Here is an 18,801-nt window from a genome sequence, read left to right on the forward strand (position 1 = left end):
TCCCAGATGGGCAAAACTCATGGAGCCTGACACCCAACCCGTGTCCTGGTGCAGGTGTGGGACAAGAGGAACCCTTTCACACTGCTGGTGGGACTGTCGATTGGCACGACCACTTTGGGAAGAATTTTTCAAGAGCCCATAAAGCTGAAAATTCACATTACTCACAACGCACTCCCAGAGATGCCCCTTGAGAAGAGACCTCCCAACGCACAGAGGGAGGTGCACATACAGATGCTCCCTGCAGCACTGAAATGAACCTAGAAACCTAGACGCATCTGCAATCTTCACCAATAGAAAAAAATTGATCAGTACACTGAGGAAGAATGTGGACTATACTTAATAGATGTGATACTATACAGCAACCAAAATGAATGAACTAGATCTGAACATATTATGAACCGAACTAAACATACTCGTGCAAATAAGGAAAATAGCTCACGGATGCATTAATATGAGAGAGAGTACATATGTAAGTTAAAGCAAGCACACATACACACACACAAACTAGTACTATTTACTGTTTATTGATACTTGTATATGCGGTAGTAGTATAAAAGCTGGGACTGGAAGGATCCAGACACTCAATTCATGAGAGCAGCTGCCCTGGGAAGGGGGAAAATGACACAAGCAGGGGAACCAAGATGACTCCAATTTATCTGTAATAGTCTACTTCCCTTATTAAAAATAAACCAAAATGACAACATATAAATGTTTGTGCATTCTGGGTGGCAGGTAAATAAGGATTATTTCCTAAGTAGTTTCTTGTAGTTTTGTTGTTTTTTTTTTTTAAGATTGGCACCTAAGCTAATATCTGTTGCCAATTGGTTTTTTTCCTTCTTCTTCTTCTCCCGAAAGCCCCCCAGTACATAGTTGTACATTGTAGTTGTAGGTCCTTCTGGTTGTGCTCTGTGGGACGCCACCTCAGCATGGCTTGATGAGCTGTGCTAGGTCCATGCCCAGGATTCGAACCGGTGATACCCTGGGCCACCAAAGCAGAGCGTGAACTTAACCACTCAGCCATGGGGCCGGCCTCTCTCACGATTTTTTTTCACATTGCAAATTAAAAGAACATACCATGCTTTGTCTATCCAACTGGCAAAGGGCAGAAGGAATAGCACTCAGTTTTAGTAACAACACCGACAGACAGACACGCTCCACCCTGCAGGGACAGTAGACACTAAAACAAGCTTTTAAGAGAAAACTTGATATTAAATATCAACAGAATTTCGGGGCCGGCTCCGTGGCCAAGTAGTTAAGTTCGCGCGCTCCACTGCGGCGGCCCAGGGTTTGGATCCTGGGCGCGGACATGGCACCGTTCATCAGGCCACGTTGAGGCTGTGTCCCACATCCCACAACTAGAATGACCTGCAACTAAGATATACAACTGTGTACGGGGTGGGGGTTGGGGTGATAAAGCAGAAAAAAAAAAAAGGATTGGCAACAGTTGTTAGCCCAGGTGCCAATCTTTAAGAAAAAAAAAAATCAACAGAATTTAGAAAGTTCAGATTACTTTAACCCAAAATCCCACTGCAGAAATTTATCCTAGGGAAATAATCAGAGTCAGACTGTTGGAAGGATTTTCATCTCAGCGTCATTTATAATACCTTACAAAAAATAAGCATCAACCAAAGGTCTAATTCTTACCAAATAAGTTATGGCATATGTACTATTATGCAGCCACAAAAAAGACTGAATGTAGGAAATTGATGATTTTTGATTAGTTTTTTTCCTACAATGACTATATTATTTTTATAGCCTGAAACAAATTTTAAGGAGAGAGGGAGTATTAAAGTATGCTAGAAGGCAACAAGTCTTTAGCTCTCCAAACCTTCTCTCCCATCCCTCCTTCAAAGTTAGTTACCCTCTCTTCTAGAAGGGTCCCATTCTAGAATCTTGACAAGCATTTCCTGATTCTGCTACACTACGGTAACAAGAATGAGTGCCTACAGCTGCATGATTTCAGGGTTCACTAACAGAACCCCCTGGCAGCACGGAAGTTAATTTTAATTACTTTACTTCTAACTTTCCCCTCTATAAAAAGATTCCAGAGGACTCAAAGGTTTAGAAAGGAGGAGGAGAACCAACTGAGCATCCTTGCCACCTGCTGTCCCCACCACGCACCAGGGTGAGAGCTGATCTGCCACCTCCAGTCCCTCCCCAGCAGCCAAGGTGACAAGGACACAGACAGCCCACCCTAGCAGGAGCTGCCCAGCCATAAAGGGAAGCAATCCCCACATAGTCTGACCGCAAATGAAGCCCAGGTCCAGCCCCGTCTGTGGAGCTCCCTTTGCGGTTCCCTTCTGGGATTTCCCACAGGGGTGAACCGGGCTCTGATGAGAGGAAAGGAGGCGAGGCTGCAGCTGCTGACGAGGCCACTAGAGGGAGCAAGGAGGCCGTCTCGACCCAGCACAGGACTTCCTAGAGAGAGATGAAGCTTCTGACCCCATGCGTGGGGAACGCCTAGCTCTGGATCCTGGAATGGGGTCCAGGGAGTTCTAAGGAATCTGAGTGGGAATTAATTTTTTGTTCTCATCTCTGTTCCAAAAATCATAGAGGAAGATCACTAAACATGCCAACGCATTGAACTGTTAGTATTCCAACAAACACAAATAAAGCAAGAGTTTTTCACTTAAGATATCAACCAAGATTTTTTAAATGATCACATTCGTTTGTGATTGCTGTCACTGCATAATTCTGTAAACTACTGACAAGAGTGCAAAATGATAAACTCTCCCTAGAGACGAAACTTGAAAATGTTTCTCTCTGATTTACCGGGGTTGTCTGAGACTTAGCTGAGGGAAAGAATAAGAAATGCAAATAAATGTTTACTCAGACCCAAACTGACAGCCTCAGAGAAATGGTCACATAAACACAGTACATCTCAATGATGAAATATTATGGAGCCATTTAAAATGCCATGCAAGCGTTTTAGTGATATTGGAAAATGTTTATACTATCGAAGGATATTCAAAATACATTAGTAAGTGAAAAAAGCAAGCTAGATAACTGTATTTATAGCACAATTCCATTTCAGCAACTTATACACATAGACACACACACCACTGACATGAAAAAAAACCTAGAAGATTGCACACTAAAACTAACAGTGGTAGCACTGGTAGATACTATTACACGGAAATTTCACTTTCTATTTTATAAATTTCTTTTTTCAATTTATCTAGTATTATATAGCACTGACAGGTTGTATTAAAGCAAAATTTCACTTAGTACTTTATACATTTCAATACTTAAAAAATTTTTTCTAGTACAAGGTACACTGGAAGATGGTGTTAGAGAGAAATGTCGCCTTTTGCTTCACACATTTCTTTTTTTTTTTTGAGGAAGATTAGCCCTGAACTAACTGCTGCCAATCCTCCTCTTTTTGCTGAGGAAGACTGGCCCTGAGCTAACATCCGTGCCCATCTTCCTCCACTTTATATGTGGGACGCCTACCACAGCATGGCTTGCCAAGCGATGCCATGTCCGCACCCGGGATCCAAAATGGCAAACCCCAAGCCACCGAGAAGCAGAACGTGCGAACTTAACCGCTGTGCCATGGGGAATTCTAATTCCTAGAATTATATATTTATAATCTGAAAAATAATACTTTCTTTTTAATTTTTAAAAGAAAATCTTTATGTAATAATGTGAAAAGTTAAAAAGTAAGATCTAAAAATTGTGTATCTCAACTACACAAAGAAGGAATTCAAAGAAAAAGGACTGGAAAGGAAATCTGGCCAAGAGTGACAGTGCCTCTGAGTAGAGAGACACCGTAGCTGCATGATTGGGGGGGAGTGGGAGGGAGGTGGGGGGGCCTCGTTCACTAGTTGCTTGCTTTTTTATACCTTCCTACGCTTCCCCAAACTTTATTTATTTATATCGCAGTAACACTGGTTTATAACATTATATAAATTTCAGGTGTACATCATTATATTTCGATGTCTGTGTTGATTACATTGTGTTCACTACCTAAAGACTAATTACAATCCATCCCCAAACTTTTAATAAGGGGTAGGTGTTACTTTGATCATCATTTGAAAAACTGCCCAGCTGGCCAGACAAATCCTCTTGCTGCCAGGAGCTCCGAGAGCTGAGGAGCCCCATGTCCAGACCCCAGAGGCCAGGGGAGGGGCTCAGAGGCTGCATCTGCATTTCCTTTATTCAAAAAAAAAAAAAAAAAATTGAGGACTCTCCCGCAGCCCTGAGAAGGTGAGGCCTTAGTCTGGTCTGAAGGCCTCAAACTCCAGTTTTCACTAAAGTTTTACAAGACCACCTGAGTTTTCAAACTGGATCTCACATCCAAATCTATTAGTTTGTGTTTTGTCAGAGTGAGAGAAAAAAACTAACATGTGTAGACTGCCTTTTAAGTTTCAAGTACTGTATTTAGAATTTTCATGTATTAAAAAGGTTTTAAAGATGTTCAAAAAACACCCCTGTTATTGCATCATTAGCCCCCCTTCCTGCCCCTGCGCTGCCACACGCTTCTTCAAGAGACGTCCAAAACTCACTCCCCATCACCTGCTCTAGGCTCAGCGAGCGTGGAAAGCGTTCGCCCAAGAAACAGGCAGAAATAAACCCATCACAGGCCAACACCGTGGAGCAGTGCAAGGACGCGGGAATTGACTGCTCTTGGAAATCACTAGGAATGACACCTGGGGGGGCTCCCAACTCTTTCGGTTTCCTTCTCTCTCCATAAAAACACAATACTTAGAGGTTAAACATTATCATCTCCATTTCATAAATTTTGAGGCTCCGAGAGGCTTGCCCAGGCAGTAAGTGGGCAGGCTGGGAACCCAGGGGTGTCTGCTCTGAAGTGAAGGCTCGTTGCATTCTGCCATGAGCCCACCCGCACCTCTGAATGCTCATGGAATCCTGTTTCTCTCTCCCTCCCAGGGAACAGAAAAGGGAATTTCCATGTTTTAAAGTGTTTTCTGTGTCTTGGGCACTGTACCTACATCATATATCCTTAACCATCTAGACAATTCTGCAAAAGTCCCTGATAATGGCGCCCACGTGGATATAACTTGATTTGTGAGTAACGCCCATCTCCAGCGCAGGCACTCTGAGGGAGGCGAGGCCAGGCAGAAACGGCAAGCAACCTCGCCTTGAGAAGCAGAGAGGCAGAGAAAGTACTCTCCAGGCTGGATCACTCCACATCCAGCCACCGAAACAGACACCAACTAACCTGGAAATTCCTGGAATCACTGCCTGCCGCTGTCCTGCAAATTCCAATCAAGCGCAGGACCCAGAACCCTCCTCCTTGACATCGAAGCCAGAGCAGCCAAGCGCCACTAGGTGGCGCCAAACCACAGCCAGGACCAGGACAGGTCGGAACAGCACGCGGCCCTCTGAGAACTCCAGGCTGGCTAGCAGAGGAGGTCGGCTCGGGTCATTTCATTAATCCCGCAATAATGTTACCTCACATTTTGGGCAGTTTAACTCCACTTATCACATTATAGAGTTTTACTGAATCTTCATTTTTCAGATAGAGAAACAAAAGCTAAAGAGATCAGGCAAAATTGCCCATGTGGCTAAAACTAATTGGCAGAAGAGTTGCACCAGGTCTCGCTGGTGCAAAGTCAACACTCTCCCCACCACACTACACCATCACTTTGTCCCAAAAGGACTCTCTCTCAGACTGGGGAAGAAGGTGGATTTCTTGGCCTTCCCAATCAAACCTCTTCCCCACACTACTCCCTTGAGTGGGGACGAATTTCACTGTCCTCACTCACTCCCGATGGTGGCACATACTTGGAGCCAGCTGTGCTGTGCCAGAGCTCATGTAGACAGAAAACAAGATGGAATGGTCAAGGGGCGAACACCAAAACATTACGCCAGCGGTTCTCAAACTGTAGCACGTTTCAGAACCATCTGGCAGGTTTGTTAAAACACAGATTGCCGGGCCCCATCCTCAGATTCTGATTTAGTATGTCTGGGAAGAGCCTGAGAATTTGCCTTTCTAATAAGTTCTCAGCTGACGCTGACTGTGCTGGTGCAGGGACCACACCCTGAGAACCACTGGGTGAGGCTGTGCCTCAGGCTTGCCTCTGCACCAGCACTTCCCCCTGATGAGATTCATCTTGGTCAAACAGAAGTGCTAAGACCTACACCACCCCTGAACAGTTAGCATCCAACAGAGAGCTGCTGAGGGGAAAGCGCGTCACCACTACATCTTTACAATTCTAGTGGCAGAATCATACTGCTTCCCGCAGAGGAATTCCCTGCACCAGAAACAGCTAGTGATATGCACACTAAAAATATACCAAATGGATCTTCCAGAACTTTAGAATATAGTAGTTGAACTGCTCTTTCTTTTCTGATCACAATAGCTTATAAAAGATTGATTAATAAATACACAGACTCATCAAGAATCCACTCCAAAAAGCCTCTTCCCATAGCTGCAGTGAATGAATATTTTATATTTGCCTTTGGGGCACCTTCAGTTGAAAAGAGAAAAATACGGCTGAAGCCAGTATAGCCGGTAAGGAAACAGCAGTTGAGCATGTCACAAAGAGAGGTCAGCCCCTGAATCTGACAAATAACACTAAACTTGCAAATCTCCCCATTCTCCCTGCCTCTAGAAAGAGAAACAACTTACCTATTCTGGAAAAGTAAAGGGCCCTTAGCTGTAAGACTTTACCACAGATTTCAGTTTCCGAAATACCTCCCTAAAAAGTAAAAATGCAAGGTTTTCCTGACAATGAGCAGAGTCTCTGAGAAAAGTAAGAACGAGCAATTGTTCAGATTGTGTTTTTATTATAACACCCCAATTGGTAACTCCTGCCTGAGTGTCCACAGTGGCTACTGGCCATACGTGGCTATTCATACGTAAACTTGATTAAAATAAAGTAACAAAAATTCAGTTCAAGTACTTGAACAAGTACATTTCAAGTCCCTGAGGACCACTTGTGGCCAGGGCAGCTGTGGAACATCTGCATCATTGCACAAGGTTCTACCTTATCTACTTCTTCAAACAGCTTTTTCCAGAATAGGTTAACTCTTAAAAGGTATTGCTAATAACAAAGCAACAGAAGGAAACCAACCAAATTGGTTCAGCTCAAATGAAAGAGATCAACCTTGATTCCACAGGCTCATCCAGCCGCCACGGGCTGAGGAACCGAGGCAGAAGAGGAGAGAGGGAAACGCCCAGGGTGGGCTCCTTGCCTTTGCCACTTCCCAGAAATGAGAGGCTGGCCAGTTACCCAAGCCCCTGGGTTCCCTGCTGGAGGCTGAGGTGGAGAGGACAAAACTTGGGATCTTGGTGGGGAACCAGCACGTGGAGGGCTCATCCTAAGTATGTGGCGTAAGTTACTGTGGCCAGGATTCAAGGACCCTCTGTCTCCTCAACTGAAACCTACCTGAGCCCAAAGCCACATCCAGCTACATCTCCCTCTCTGTCCAAACCCTCCAGGTCACTCCTGCCCTCTCAGTTTACCAGTGGTAACGGGCCAGGTTTGTGGGGTTTTTGTCTTTAATTTCCATCTGTCAGACTTATTTTCCTGTAAAGAACAATAATGTGGAAAAATGAAACATAAAATCCAAGCCCCAAATGACTCAGTTGAATTGTTATAAAAGCTTCTAAACGTTCTCAGTTTCCGTGCTCCTCTCCTTGCGAGGACCACACTCTGAGCAGCACTGCGCCACACGCCCATTCACTTCTCACTGGCCACCCCCAAGTCTTCTTTTTCCTACAGTTTTACAAATCCATTCTCTTTTCATTTTCCTTTCCCACTACTCCAGACCATTATCATCTGGATCAGAAAAGAGAACGCCACACAGGGAAAAAAAAATCCTGCAGATCTGCAGTGGGTCTCTGCTGAGTACGCAGCAGAGCAGGGATCAGCACAGGCGTGTGAAGCAACTACCCACGGCCAGGGGTGAGAGAGAACAGCGCTTGTGTTCACAAGGGCAGAGACAGTGCCTATTCCCACCAGCCTGACTGGGAAAAGTCACAGTCCTTGGGGTCCTGAGTTAAACACTCAGGAAGGTCTTGCCCTGGGGGTGCAGAATAATTTGCCCTAGACTGAGCTCTGCATCAAACTCACCAAACAAATCATAAAAGCCAGACTAGAAAGGAACATTGTTTTCAAATAACTTATCTGCATTCCAGAACAAAGCTCAAGAAGATTTAAAAGAACACAAAAACATCCAGGACTCAACAAGGTAAAATTCTCAATGTGCAGCATTCAGTCAAAGATTACCAGGCACGCAAAGAGGCAGGCAAACACGAACCATAACAGGCAGAATAGTCAGTCTACGGAAATGAACCCAGATCTTACAGATAATAGAATCAGTAGGGAAGGACGTTACAGGTTATTGTTACTATTCCATATGTCCAAAAAGTTAAACAGCAACATGCAATATATTTTAAAAGGCCCAAACTGAACTGCTAGGAATGAAAATTAAAATATCTGAGAGGACAAATCCATTGGACGGGATTAGATGACACATCGCAGGAGGAAAGATTGGTGAATTTAAAGGCAGAGCAATAGAAACTATCCAAAATGAAACAGAGAGGGAAAGAATCTGAAAGATGAAAACAGCATAACTGAGTTGTGGGGCAATTTCAAGATGGTTAATAAAGGAGTGACTAGAGGCTTTGAAGGAGAGGGAGAAAAATTTGAAGAAATAACGGCCAAACCCATTCCAGATTTGATGAAGACTATAAACTCAAAGATCTAAGCAGCTCAACAAACCCCAAGCACAAGAAACACGAAAAGTACACCAAGGGACATCATAATCAAATTTCCCAAAATCAGCGATAAAGAGAAAGTCTTAAAACCAGCCACAGAAAAAAGATATTGTGGACAGAGAAACAAAGATAAAGATGACATCGGACTTGTGATAGAAAACAATGGAACAACATCTTTAAAGAAGTGAAAGAAAAAACTATCAACCTAGAATTCTATAACCCAGCAAAAAATATCCTTTAAAACCAAAAGTGAAATAAAGATGAATTCAGACATACAAAAAGCCAAAAGAATTCATCACCAGCAGATGTGCACTACAAAAAAAAAAATTTAAGGAAGTCCTTTAAGCAGAATGCAAATAGTATCAGGTGAAAATCTGGATCTAAACAAAGGAATGAAGAGGATCGGAAATAGTAACTGCATGGATAAATACAATTTTTTTTATTAATTAAATCTCTTTAAAAGATAATTGACTAGAGTAATGGAATAAAATTGAGAGACCAAAAACAAATCCTTCATTTAGGGTCAATTAATGTGAGTATATTACCTTTGTGACGTATAAGGTACTAAAAATAATAAACTTCACCGATCATTTCTTATGAATAAGTGAACTCTGGTTTAGGAACTAGACACTTTACCCGTACTGTCCAATATAGCAGCCACTAGCCATATGTGGCTATTTAATTTTAAACTTTAATTAAAATAAAATAATAGTTTCAATTCCTCAGTCACACTAGCAACCTTTCAAGTGCCCAAAAGTCACACATGGCCGTGGTTGCCATACTGGTCTGTGAGACTCGAGAGTTCAGGAAAGCATCCGGAGAGCTGGAGGCCAAACAAAGGTAAAGAGGGGTGGGTGGCGCGGCCAGCTGCAGGGCCACAGACAAGTTCCCAGCTGGCTGCATCAGGGCCCCGGGATACTCCTCGTGCAGGCGCATGCCTGGGCCTTGGCTCCACAGATTTCAGGAATCACGCACAGGTGGAGCCATGGGTCTGCATCGTAACGGGCACCTCATGACCGTGCATGATGCACAGTAAAGGGAGAGGACTACAGATGCAGGGGCAAGAACATACACCACGGAGCCACATGCTCCTGAGTTAGGACCCCAGCCCCCATCACGCACCAGCTGTGTGACCACTCTGAGACCACACTTCCTCTTGTGTAAATGAGGGTGGTTGGGAGGTAAATGAGGGGGCATGAGGACAGAGCAAATACTCTACAAACAGTGGCTCGTATTACAACCTGTGTCAGAGGCAAAGAAGCACCAATGGAAATGGCGGGTGCAATAGAAATTGTCAGTGAGGGGAGACAAGAGAGAGGAAGTAAGGAGGGAAAGGAAAGAGAAGGAAGATGAAAGAGCCAGTATCAGTCAGGGGTCTCACAAGGAACAGAACCGACAGGGGGTGTGTGTGTACAGAAAAAGGGAGACTTAGTATAAGGAATTGGCTCACGTGACTATGGAGGCTGACAAGTCCCAAGAGGTGCAGTCTGCAACCTGGGGACCCAGGAAGAGCTGATGGTACAGTTTCAGTCTAAAGGCAGGAAAACAATGATGTCCCTGCGAAGGTAGTCAGGCAGGAGGAAATTCCTTTACATCCCAGACAGTCAGCTTTTTTGTTCTACTCAGGCCTTCAACTGATTGAGTGAGGATCACCCACACTAGGGAGAGGAATCTGCTTTACTCAGTCCACGAACTGCTACTCCCATCTAGAAACACCCTTGCAGACACACCCAGAATAATGTTTGACCAAACATCTGGGCACCCATGGCCTAGTCAAGTTGACACATGCGATTAACCATCACAGGGCCAGAGTTGGGGACAAACATTTAGAGAGAAAAGAAGAGATGCTCTTAGCCAAGACAAGAGTGCCAAGGAGACCCAGGCAGTGTCTATGATGCCAGAATAAAGTTCAGACCCCCATGTAAGATCCTACTCCCTAAATCCAGGACTCTGGCTCTGAGATGAGGCACACGGTACAACATCTTCAAGCTAATTAGGGTGTCGTGCCCCCTGGCGTATCAGAGCACTCTCCATTCTCCTCTTAGAATTGAGGAGACAGATAACACACTGGGTACCACCAAATCTCTCACCTTGGTCTGGGATTACTGAGGGAAAAGGGAGCAGATTTCCACCCAAACTTTTACGCATGTACAATCTCAGGTTCTTGGAATGTAGATGTGGCAATTAATGGTATAGGTTACACTGGAGTTACCCTCTACACTAGAGCTCAAAAATCCCAGACTCTATCAATGTCACAGGCACGAAGAGTCTGACCTTCTCCCACCGTCAGGGACTTCATGGCCTCTGATAGGATCAACAAAGTCGGATCTGGGAAACCAAGTCGGGTCCAAATTCCGGTGCACCCAGCAGAACTGGGTTTGCTAGAGATGGACACAGTCCCTTTGATCACACACCAAGTACAAGTTGCCCCTCTGCTCTCTTCCAACCCACACAGCCCTTTGCCTGGCTCATGTATTTTGGTTGTTTCCGGATTTCTCTCTCACCCACTGATCTCCTTTCTATCTGCCCACTCTTCCTTTCTCACATTCTTGATCTTCAGCTTTTTCCTTAGATCCAGCTGACTCATTCAACTCAAACACAAATGCTGAAGATGACAAGTAATACTGGGACAATCAACGGCTCAGAAATTCAGGGATCAAAGGCCTTAGGAAGGAACAGATCTCTAATCCAAGTTCTGGATCCACTTCTCTCCTGTGGGTGTGTCCCGCTACTGAGTCCCGCCTCCCCTATTCCAAGCACAGGCCTCACAACTCGAGAGGATCCGAAAACCCAACCTTTGTTGTCACCCAGCCCCAGGGCAGCGGCCAAGATCCACGAACAGAGCAGCTTCCTTTCTTTAGCACATTCTAAGCAAACGTAATTTAATGTAGTGGCTGACAGCAAGGCCTGTGGGTCCCCACGGTCCTGGGTTCAAGCACTGACAGCTCTACTTAACCACAACGACCACCCACAGACAAACAACACTCTCCAAGCCACTGTCTGCTCTGTAAAATGAAGGTGGTAGCGATGCCAGGAGAACCCAGTGAGCCACCAGGGGTGGAGGTGAGGGGTGGCCGACAGTAAGCTGGAAGGCTCACCTACAAATGACTTACGAATGTTGCGAGGACTGCTTTAAGGAAGCAGGCCTGTTGTGGATTAAAGGAAGACCTCCCTAGCTCAGGCTCAACTATTTCAGCATCGGAGCGTTTTCAAAGGCTGGGCTGGCGAGGCAGTTTACAACGTCAGTGAAAAGGGTGACCCAGCTTCCAGAGGCAGTGCTTAGACTTGGTGAGAAAAACAGAAGAGCTGACCAGAACCCTCCTGTACTTCAGACGTGAACCTACTGGTCGGTGAATCTCCGGTCCCTGATCTATTCATTAAGATCCTCTGTTCCACAACACTGGACTTGGTTGTGGCTGTTTTATTTACCTGAATTAATGAAATGGCACTTTTTTTTAGTGTTCTCTATGGAAGCTTCTCACTAACTCAGACAGACTTCCCCCTGGCTGGGTCTACACGTGTGAGAGTTCACTATAAAACGCAATCTTGAAGAGGCACGGATGTTTGGGTTTCGGAAGGTGCGATGAGCAAAGGTGTATATTCTTAGTTTTGCTGTGTTTTCTTCCCTAAGGTTTCGCATCCCCACCCAGGAACACAAGCACTAGGTGACAACAACACTCAAGTCAGCTGTTCTGACTTGCACATCCAAGCTCTGTCCCGAGTGGACCCCACCTGGCCCTCAGTGCCTTCCTCTGAGCTCAGGCCTGCACTGCGCACTCTCCCCATTGGCCTCAGACTGGCTGCCTCCCGACCCCCGCCCCCAGGACCTGGGCACCCCCATGGCCTACGGGCCCCCAGAGAGGAGAGCACAGGGAATCCCCTCAGCTAACCTATCACTTCCCAACTCACACAGCTGAAAAATAACAGAAGCCAAGAACATGGCAAACGGGTTTCACTCCAGGACAGAATTTGTTTCGTCTTTACAAAATGAACAAAATCTTACTTTCTGGACCTGAAACTGCCTGGAGTGAGGACACAGAGCCTTGCCTTCTTTCTCCCTCATGGTCTATTCTGGAAGATGCCAAGGAGAACTCCACTTGACCCCACAAGCCCAGCACACTTTTTCTTCCTTTTCATTCTGCCTCTCTCAAGTCACAGATGGGCGCCAGCTTCTCCTCAGACAGGCCACTTGACATAGTGTTTGTGGCCAGTGGCCAATGTCATGCCTGCCCTCTCCATTGACCCTCCCTCCCACTCTACGGTGTGCCAATGGCTTCTTGAGAGTGTCCAATGGGAGGCACGGCCACCTCGGGTGGGCAGAGCCTGCAGGGGGAGAAAGGAGACCCAGAGAACACATCTCCATGGCAACCCAACACACTCGCTGCCTGAAAGGAGGGAACTTTAATAAACCACGTAAACACCCACACGCCGCACGCTGAAGGATTACTTCTGGGAACCAACACCAAGGAAACAATTCAGCAGAGGGAAAAAAAGACGCAAGCACAAAGACATTCGCTGGGGCTCTGTGTAATAACTGGGAAACCCAAAACGAGCTAAATGCCATGAAACTATGACACAACTCAGACGATCACTAAGTAACTGTGAAAATGATTATTACAAAGACTGCAGGACGTGGATGAATTCCTGACAGGTTAAATCAGAAAAGATACAACATTGTTTATAGCTATGATCACAACTCTAAAAAGTATGTATAACTTTGGAGAAAACCTAGAAGGGAAACCGTGCTAGCAAAATACCTGTGCTAGAGTAACATGACAGATTTCTGCCTTTAAAATTCTTTGTGGTTGTCGTGTTGTTCTCACAACTAAAAATGAGCTGGGGGCCGGCTCCGTGGCTGAGTGGTTAAGTTCGTGCGCTCTGCTACGGCGGCCCAGAGTTCAGATCCTGGGCGCGGACATGGCACCGCTCATCAGGCCACGTTGAGGCGGCATCCCACATCCCACAACTAGAAGGACCTGCAACTAAGATATACAACTATGTACAGGGGGGGTTTGGGGAGACAAAGCAAAAAAAAAAAAAAGATTAAAAAATAAATAAATAAAAATGAGCTGAACATTGCTGCTTCTTGTCAGCCAGTGGGGAATCCCATGCGTCTGTGAAGTGGAACCCACCAGGGCACCCTGGAGAACTCACACCATCCATGGGGGCAGAAGTTTGTCTGAGTGGGCGGAACACCTTGTGATCCTCCCAGGAACACAGGAGAATGAGAGGCTCCAAGAGCATTTCCCACTCGCCTCCCCAGCTCCCCTGGACACCTGCCACAACACAAGACAGTCGCTCATCTCTGATGCAGTGTGGGCTCTCTGCCCCACACCCCAGAATAGAGCTGCACCTGGGATTGGCTGCTCAGCATCCCACAACTTGCATGGCAGTCATCAGGACCTTTGTTTCAGGGTCGTCCTTTCTGCTATGTGGGACAAGGACCCAGGGAACTGGCACCTTTAGCATGTCCTTTTTGCTGTCTATGAAAGTAATAAACTGAACCTAAAAGTGGCTCATCTATCTTTACCAGTCAAATCAGTTAGGCCTCGGTCTTGTCTTATGTGTGAGCTTGACAAGATCCCAACGTTATGTGTTAATAAAGCATCAATAAAATCCAAGAAGTGAGTGTATGCATATGCATATGTGTGTGTGCCTACAGAAGCATCTCTCTCTCCATGGTGTTTTAAGCTAGATTACTTTCATAAATGAAATAGGAAAAGGGAAAACACACTCACACACACACACTTTAACCAACCAGAAAAACAGGGACGTGCAAAACTAATCCAGATTCAAAAACCTTAGATTCCTGTGCCAGCTCCATTGCTAGGTTTCTAATCTTGAGAAATTCTCTTCCCTGATCTGGGCTCCCATTTTCTCTGGCACCCACGAAGGAGGATATGGACTGAATGAGCCCAGCCGCAGCTGTGCCGTCTCCACGGCTCACAGAGACACACGTGAGAACCTGCAGAGCCAGGATGTGGAGCAGCCGGTGCCCCCTTCTGCTGAAAGCAGTTACAGGCAGCAATAAGTTAACGGAACAAAAGCAATTTACTTCTAGTGTCCAACAGAAGCTGCTCAGACACACGCCTAGGTTTCCAGCTGCTCCCCCAGAGTGGGGAGGAAGCTGTCTATTTACACACAACAGAATGTGTGGGAGCCCTGCAGCAAACAGGAATGCCACTGCACTCATGGGTCCTGTCCTCGTGCCTGCACAGCTCTGTTCTAGGGCCTGGTGTACCGGCACTGGAGTCGGAGAGTGTGGTTCAGTCCACATGAATGCAGCAACAAGAAAGCAGGGCATACAAGTTCAGGAGAAAAGGTTCCTCCTGCTAGGGCAACGGGGAAGGCTTCCAGGACAAGGAGAGTGTGAGCTGGGTCCTAAAGTGTGAGTTGGACAGAATTTAAACGTATGAAGTGAGTGGGGAGAGGAGATTTGCGATTCTAGGGAGCGTGTGTGATCAGAGACACGAAGTGGAAAAGAGAAATTCAGTCTGACTGATAAGTTAATAGGAAGCAATAAGACAGAGACCAGACCACAAGGGCCTTAAATGCCAGACCAAGCAAAAACCCAAACCAGCTCTGTCTTCCTTAAGTGTTTGTGCTTGTCATCATTTGAAGATAAACGGAACCCATTAAGGCATTGAGAGAGTTATACAGCCACAGGGGGAACCAGCAGACTCATCTATAGGGTTTTTTTCCTCCAATAATTTAGTTCAAATGGTAATTGCCTGAAATGAAAAACAACTTCTACTTAAGATTTTCTTTTTTCCTGGAAAGTAAAGCAAATATTGAGAAACAGCTGCAGGAGCCAAAAGTCAAAGATAAGTTTTAAAAGAAAGTATGATCACAACTCTTGTACAGATAAAACACAAAGATTTATTTAACTCAGTAATTAATGAGGGTCCAATAAGATGTTACAACTGGGAGACTGCAAAAAATCATACATATATAGGCCATCAGAAATGCTGAAATAAACCTGCTTAATAGATGCAAAACCAAGAGTGGTCCATCTCCACCGGACAGCAATCAACTGCATCACCCCCAGATACAGTCTGCATGCAAAGGACAAGAATCACATGCGTTCCATCAGGATTCTACAACTGACAGAGGGTTACACAGCTCAAAGGTAAGGACTGGCCCAGGGACCCAGAGAATCGATAACCAGACAACGCCTACATTTCCATTGAGGACACTCAGTAGACTTTTTGATCCATTTCAAAATCTTTCACAATTTTTCCCTGCAAAGGTGAGTACTGATCAACACAGAAACTGTAAACTCTCAGGTGGGTGCTTTACAGGTAACTGCAGGGAGGATGGCAGCCGGGCACAGGCCTGGACCATTAAGGCATGGCAGGTTAGGAGGCAGGTCCGCGCCCACCTGATCCACCTGAGCCTGGGAATCAAGAGGACCTCGGGCTGAGCCACAAGCCAGCTGAGAGCAAGTCTCTCCCCTTCCCTTCTCTGCAGCGTCTAAAATGAGCCTGGCACCAAGCCAGGCTGCTCAGCCCTGACCACACCTGGGCGTTACCTGAGGCGCTTTAAACAGTACACTTGCCCTACTCTAGAAATTCCACTCCTAGCTTCTGAATCTGCTGGTCGGGGTGGGGCTGGGGCATTACTGGCTTTTGAGATCTCCCCAAGTGTTTCTAATGAGCAGCCTGGCTTGACAACCACCCAACCAAATGATAAGGAAGACCTCTTGGTCCCTGACGCTCTGTGGCTTTGTTGTAATGTTTCCTTTTAACTGACAGCTGCTAGCCTCAGTATAGAACTGGAGAACATCAGAGAGACATTTTCCAAAAATGCTCTTCAAATTTAATCTTTGATAGAGACCATAAAACAAGCACAATTCACGACTTGGTTAGACTTGGCAAACATCCTACAATGTGTTAGAATCTTCGTTGTGGTTCCATCAATTCCACAAGCAGTTTGCTGAGTTGAGCACAGACTCGGTCTCCTAATTTGCTGCTTTAGTCGTAATGCGTGTACTGGAGTAGAAAGATGCCCACAGGTGTGTGTGCTAAGAGGCACTGACACTTGTGTAGTGTGTGCACGCACACAGGCATTCACGCAAAGACACTTCACACTCATAGAGCAGCCTCCAAATCAAAGATTGGGGTCAAAGAGTTATAAAGGGGCCCCACCTCACTCTGGGGGTAACTGATTAATCACCTCTTAAAAGGCTGGCTGGTCCCATAGTGGGGAGATAATTGACAACAGCACAGATGATGGTGAGTCCCAGCACTTCCCCTCCAGCTCTTCTGACACCTCCGATAGTACTACAAACCTGATGGGACCACTTTGAACACACTCAACTTATCACCGAAGTCTGCCCCAGGCAATCCCTGGTGCTCTGTGTAAGTCCCCTTACCCTGATAAGCCTTGTGTCAGGCGCTCTAAAGGACACTGGCCTGCCTTCCTGTGGAACCACGGAGGGCCGAGGGCCAAGCGTCTCCAGGAAAGATGCTCTTCCCTAGCCTCCCCTTCTCGGTCCCCATGATCCTTACCCCACACCCCAACACACACACACTTACTGCAGGCCGCACAGGTGAAGCACGCGTCGTGGTAGAGGTTCCCCATGGCCTGGCAGGCCTGACCGGCCCCAAACACCCCTTTGCTGCATTTCACACAGGCTCCTGCAAGGGAAGAACAAACCAGTGAGTCAGGAGGGAACAGTGGAAACTGAGTCATAAAAAAGCCAACGAACAAAGCAAGATACCCATCCCTCCCCACAACCAGCCATCACCAAATCCCATGGATTACTCCTTGGAAATGCCTTTCTCTCCCACGCTCTCCCGCTAGCAGCCTTTCAACTGCAGGAAACCAGCCCCATGCTCGACTTCGGGCCCCCACTCTCCCGCCCCACACTGCCCTCCACACTGGCATTAGTGTCCAGATACCTCCACTGTGTCAACCTACTCCCCTGCCCAAAACTTTCAAAGGCTCCCAATGTTTAAAAGACAATGTCCAAAAATCTGCATCATGATTACAATATGCGAAGCATGCAGGTCAGGCAATTTCAACTAAATTATTTCCTTTAATTCTCAGTGGGAACCACCAACTAGGATTTACTATCCTCACTTTTTACAAAAAGTATCAGGCTCCAGGTCTATCAGACTGCGAAGTCAGTGCTCTTCCTTGCCCCCGTGCCCTAACCCCTCACCTCCAAACAACCCCTCAATCTCAGCTCTTAGCCTTTGCTCCTGGGCTCCCCTCCCTGCCACCCTACGCCCACCCTCCCATCCCTTCACGTCCTCCAGGCCTTCCTCTGGACCGTCTCCACCACGACTCCCTCCCCTCTCCGACCCTCTGGCTCTGGAGGCAACATGATGAACCAGAAGATAAAGAGCCAGGTTCTAAGCTTGAGCCTCCCAACCACTCACTTCTCATGTGGTTTGCGTTAACCTGGTAAGTTCTCTGCGCATCAGCTTCTTAACTAGGAAGAAGAGGTTAGATGCCCCTGCCCTGCATGTTCCCAGGAGCAGCAGTAAAAAAGGCTGCTTGTAAACCAAAAAGTTCTGAAGAGTTCATCCGCCTCATCTACAGAGTGCCCATCGGAAGACCTGGTCTTGAACTATAACTCCACAATTTGCTAGCTATGTGACTGGGGCAGGTTATTTGAACTCTCTGAAGCCTGGTTGTTATTTATAAAATGATAATGGCAGCCCCCTTAAGGGTTACTGTGAGAGAGCACGTGAAGCATGCTTAGCCAGGGCCCTTCATCTCAATAAACAGGGATGTAAATAAGGATGATAATAATGTAACTGCACTCAGCAAGAAGTGGCTTCAACATAAAATGAGCTCTCTAAGAAGTCCCAGGCCTCCCAGGATCTCACCCTGCGCAGAAGCCAGACGTCTCTCTGTCTAGACCCACCCAGAATCTCCACTGCAATAACCCAGGCTCTGGGCTGGTCCACATAAAGGAGGCCTTGGAGTCTCCCTTTCAAAGAATTCTCCCGGGATAGTCAAATGAGAACATGGCAATTAAGTACATAAGGCATAAGATTAAAAAAAGATTCAGGAAGGAAACACACCAAAATGTAAAGAGCAGTTTCTTTAGGTTGTAAAATTATGGCTGGTTTTACTTCTTTGCACTTTCTGGATTA

General features: G+C 46.1%; 1 protein-coding gene across 1 annotated transcript in view; it reads right to left on the reverse strand.

Moving 5' to 3' along the window:
- Positions 1–18,801, reverse strand: part of LIMD1 (LIM domain containing 1) — a 66,193-nt gene that overhangs the window by 15,723 nt on the left and 31,669 nt on the right. Inside the window, exon 2 of the mRNA XM_014852434.3 lies at positions 17,230–17,331. Coding sequence (XP_014707920.2) covers positions 17,230–17,331 — 102 coding nt within the window. The remainder of the gene's footprint in view (positions 1–17,229; positions 17,332–18,801) is intronic.

The sequence above is a fragment of the Equus asinus genome, chromosome 21, assembly GCF_041296235.1.
Source record: "Equus asinus isolate D_3611 breed Donkey chromosome 21, EquAss-T2T_v2, whole genome shotgun sequence".
Classification (NCBI taxonomy): domain Eukaryota; kingdom Metazoa; phylum Chordata; class Mammalia; order Perissodactyla; family Equidae; genus Equus; species Equus asinus.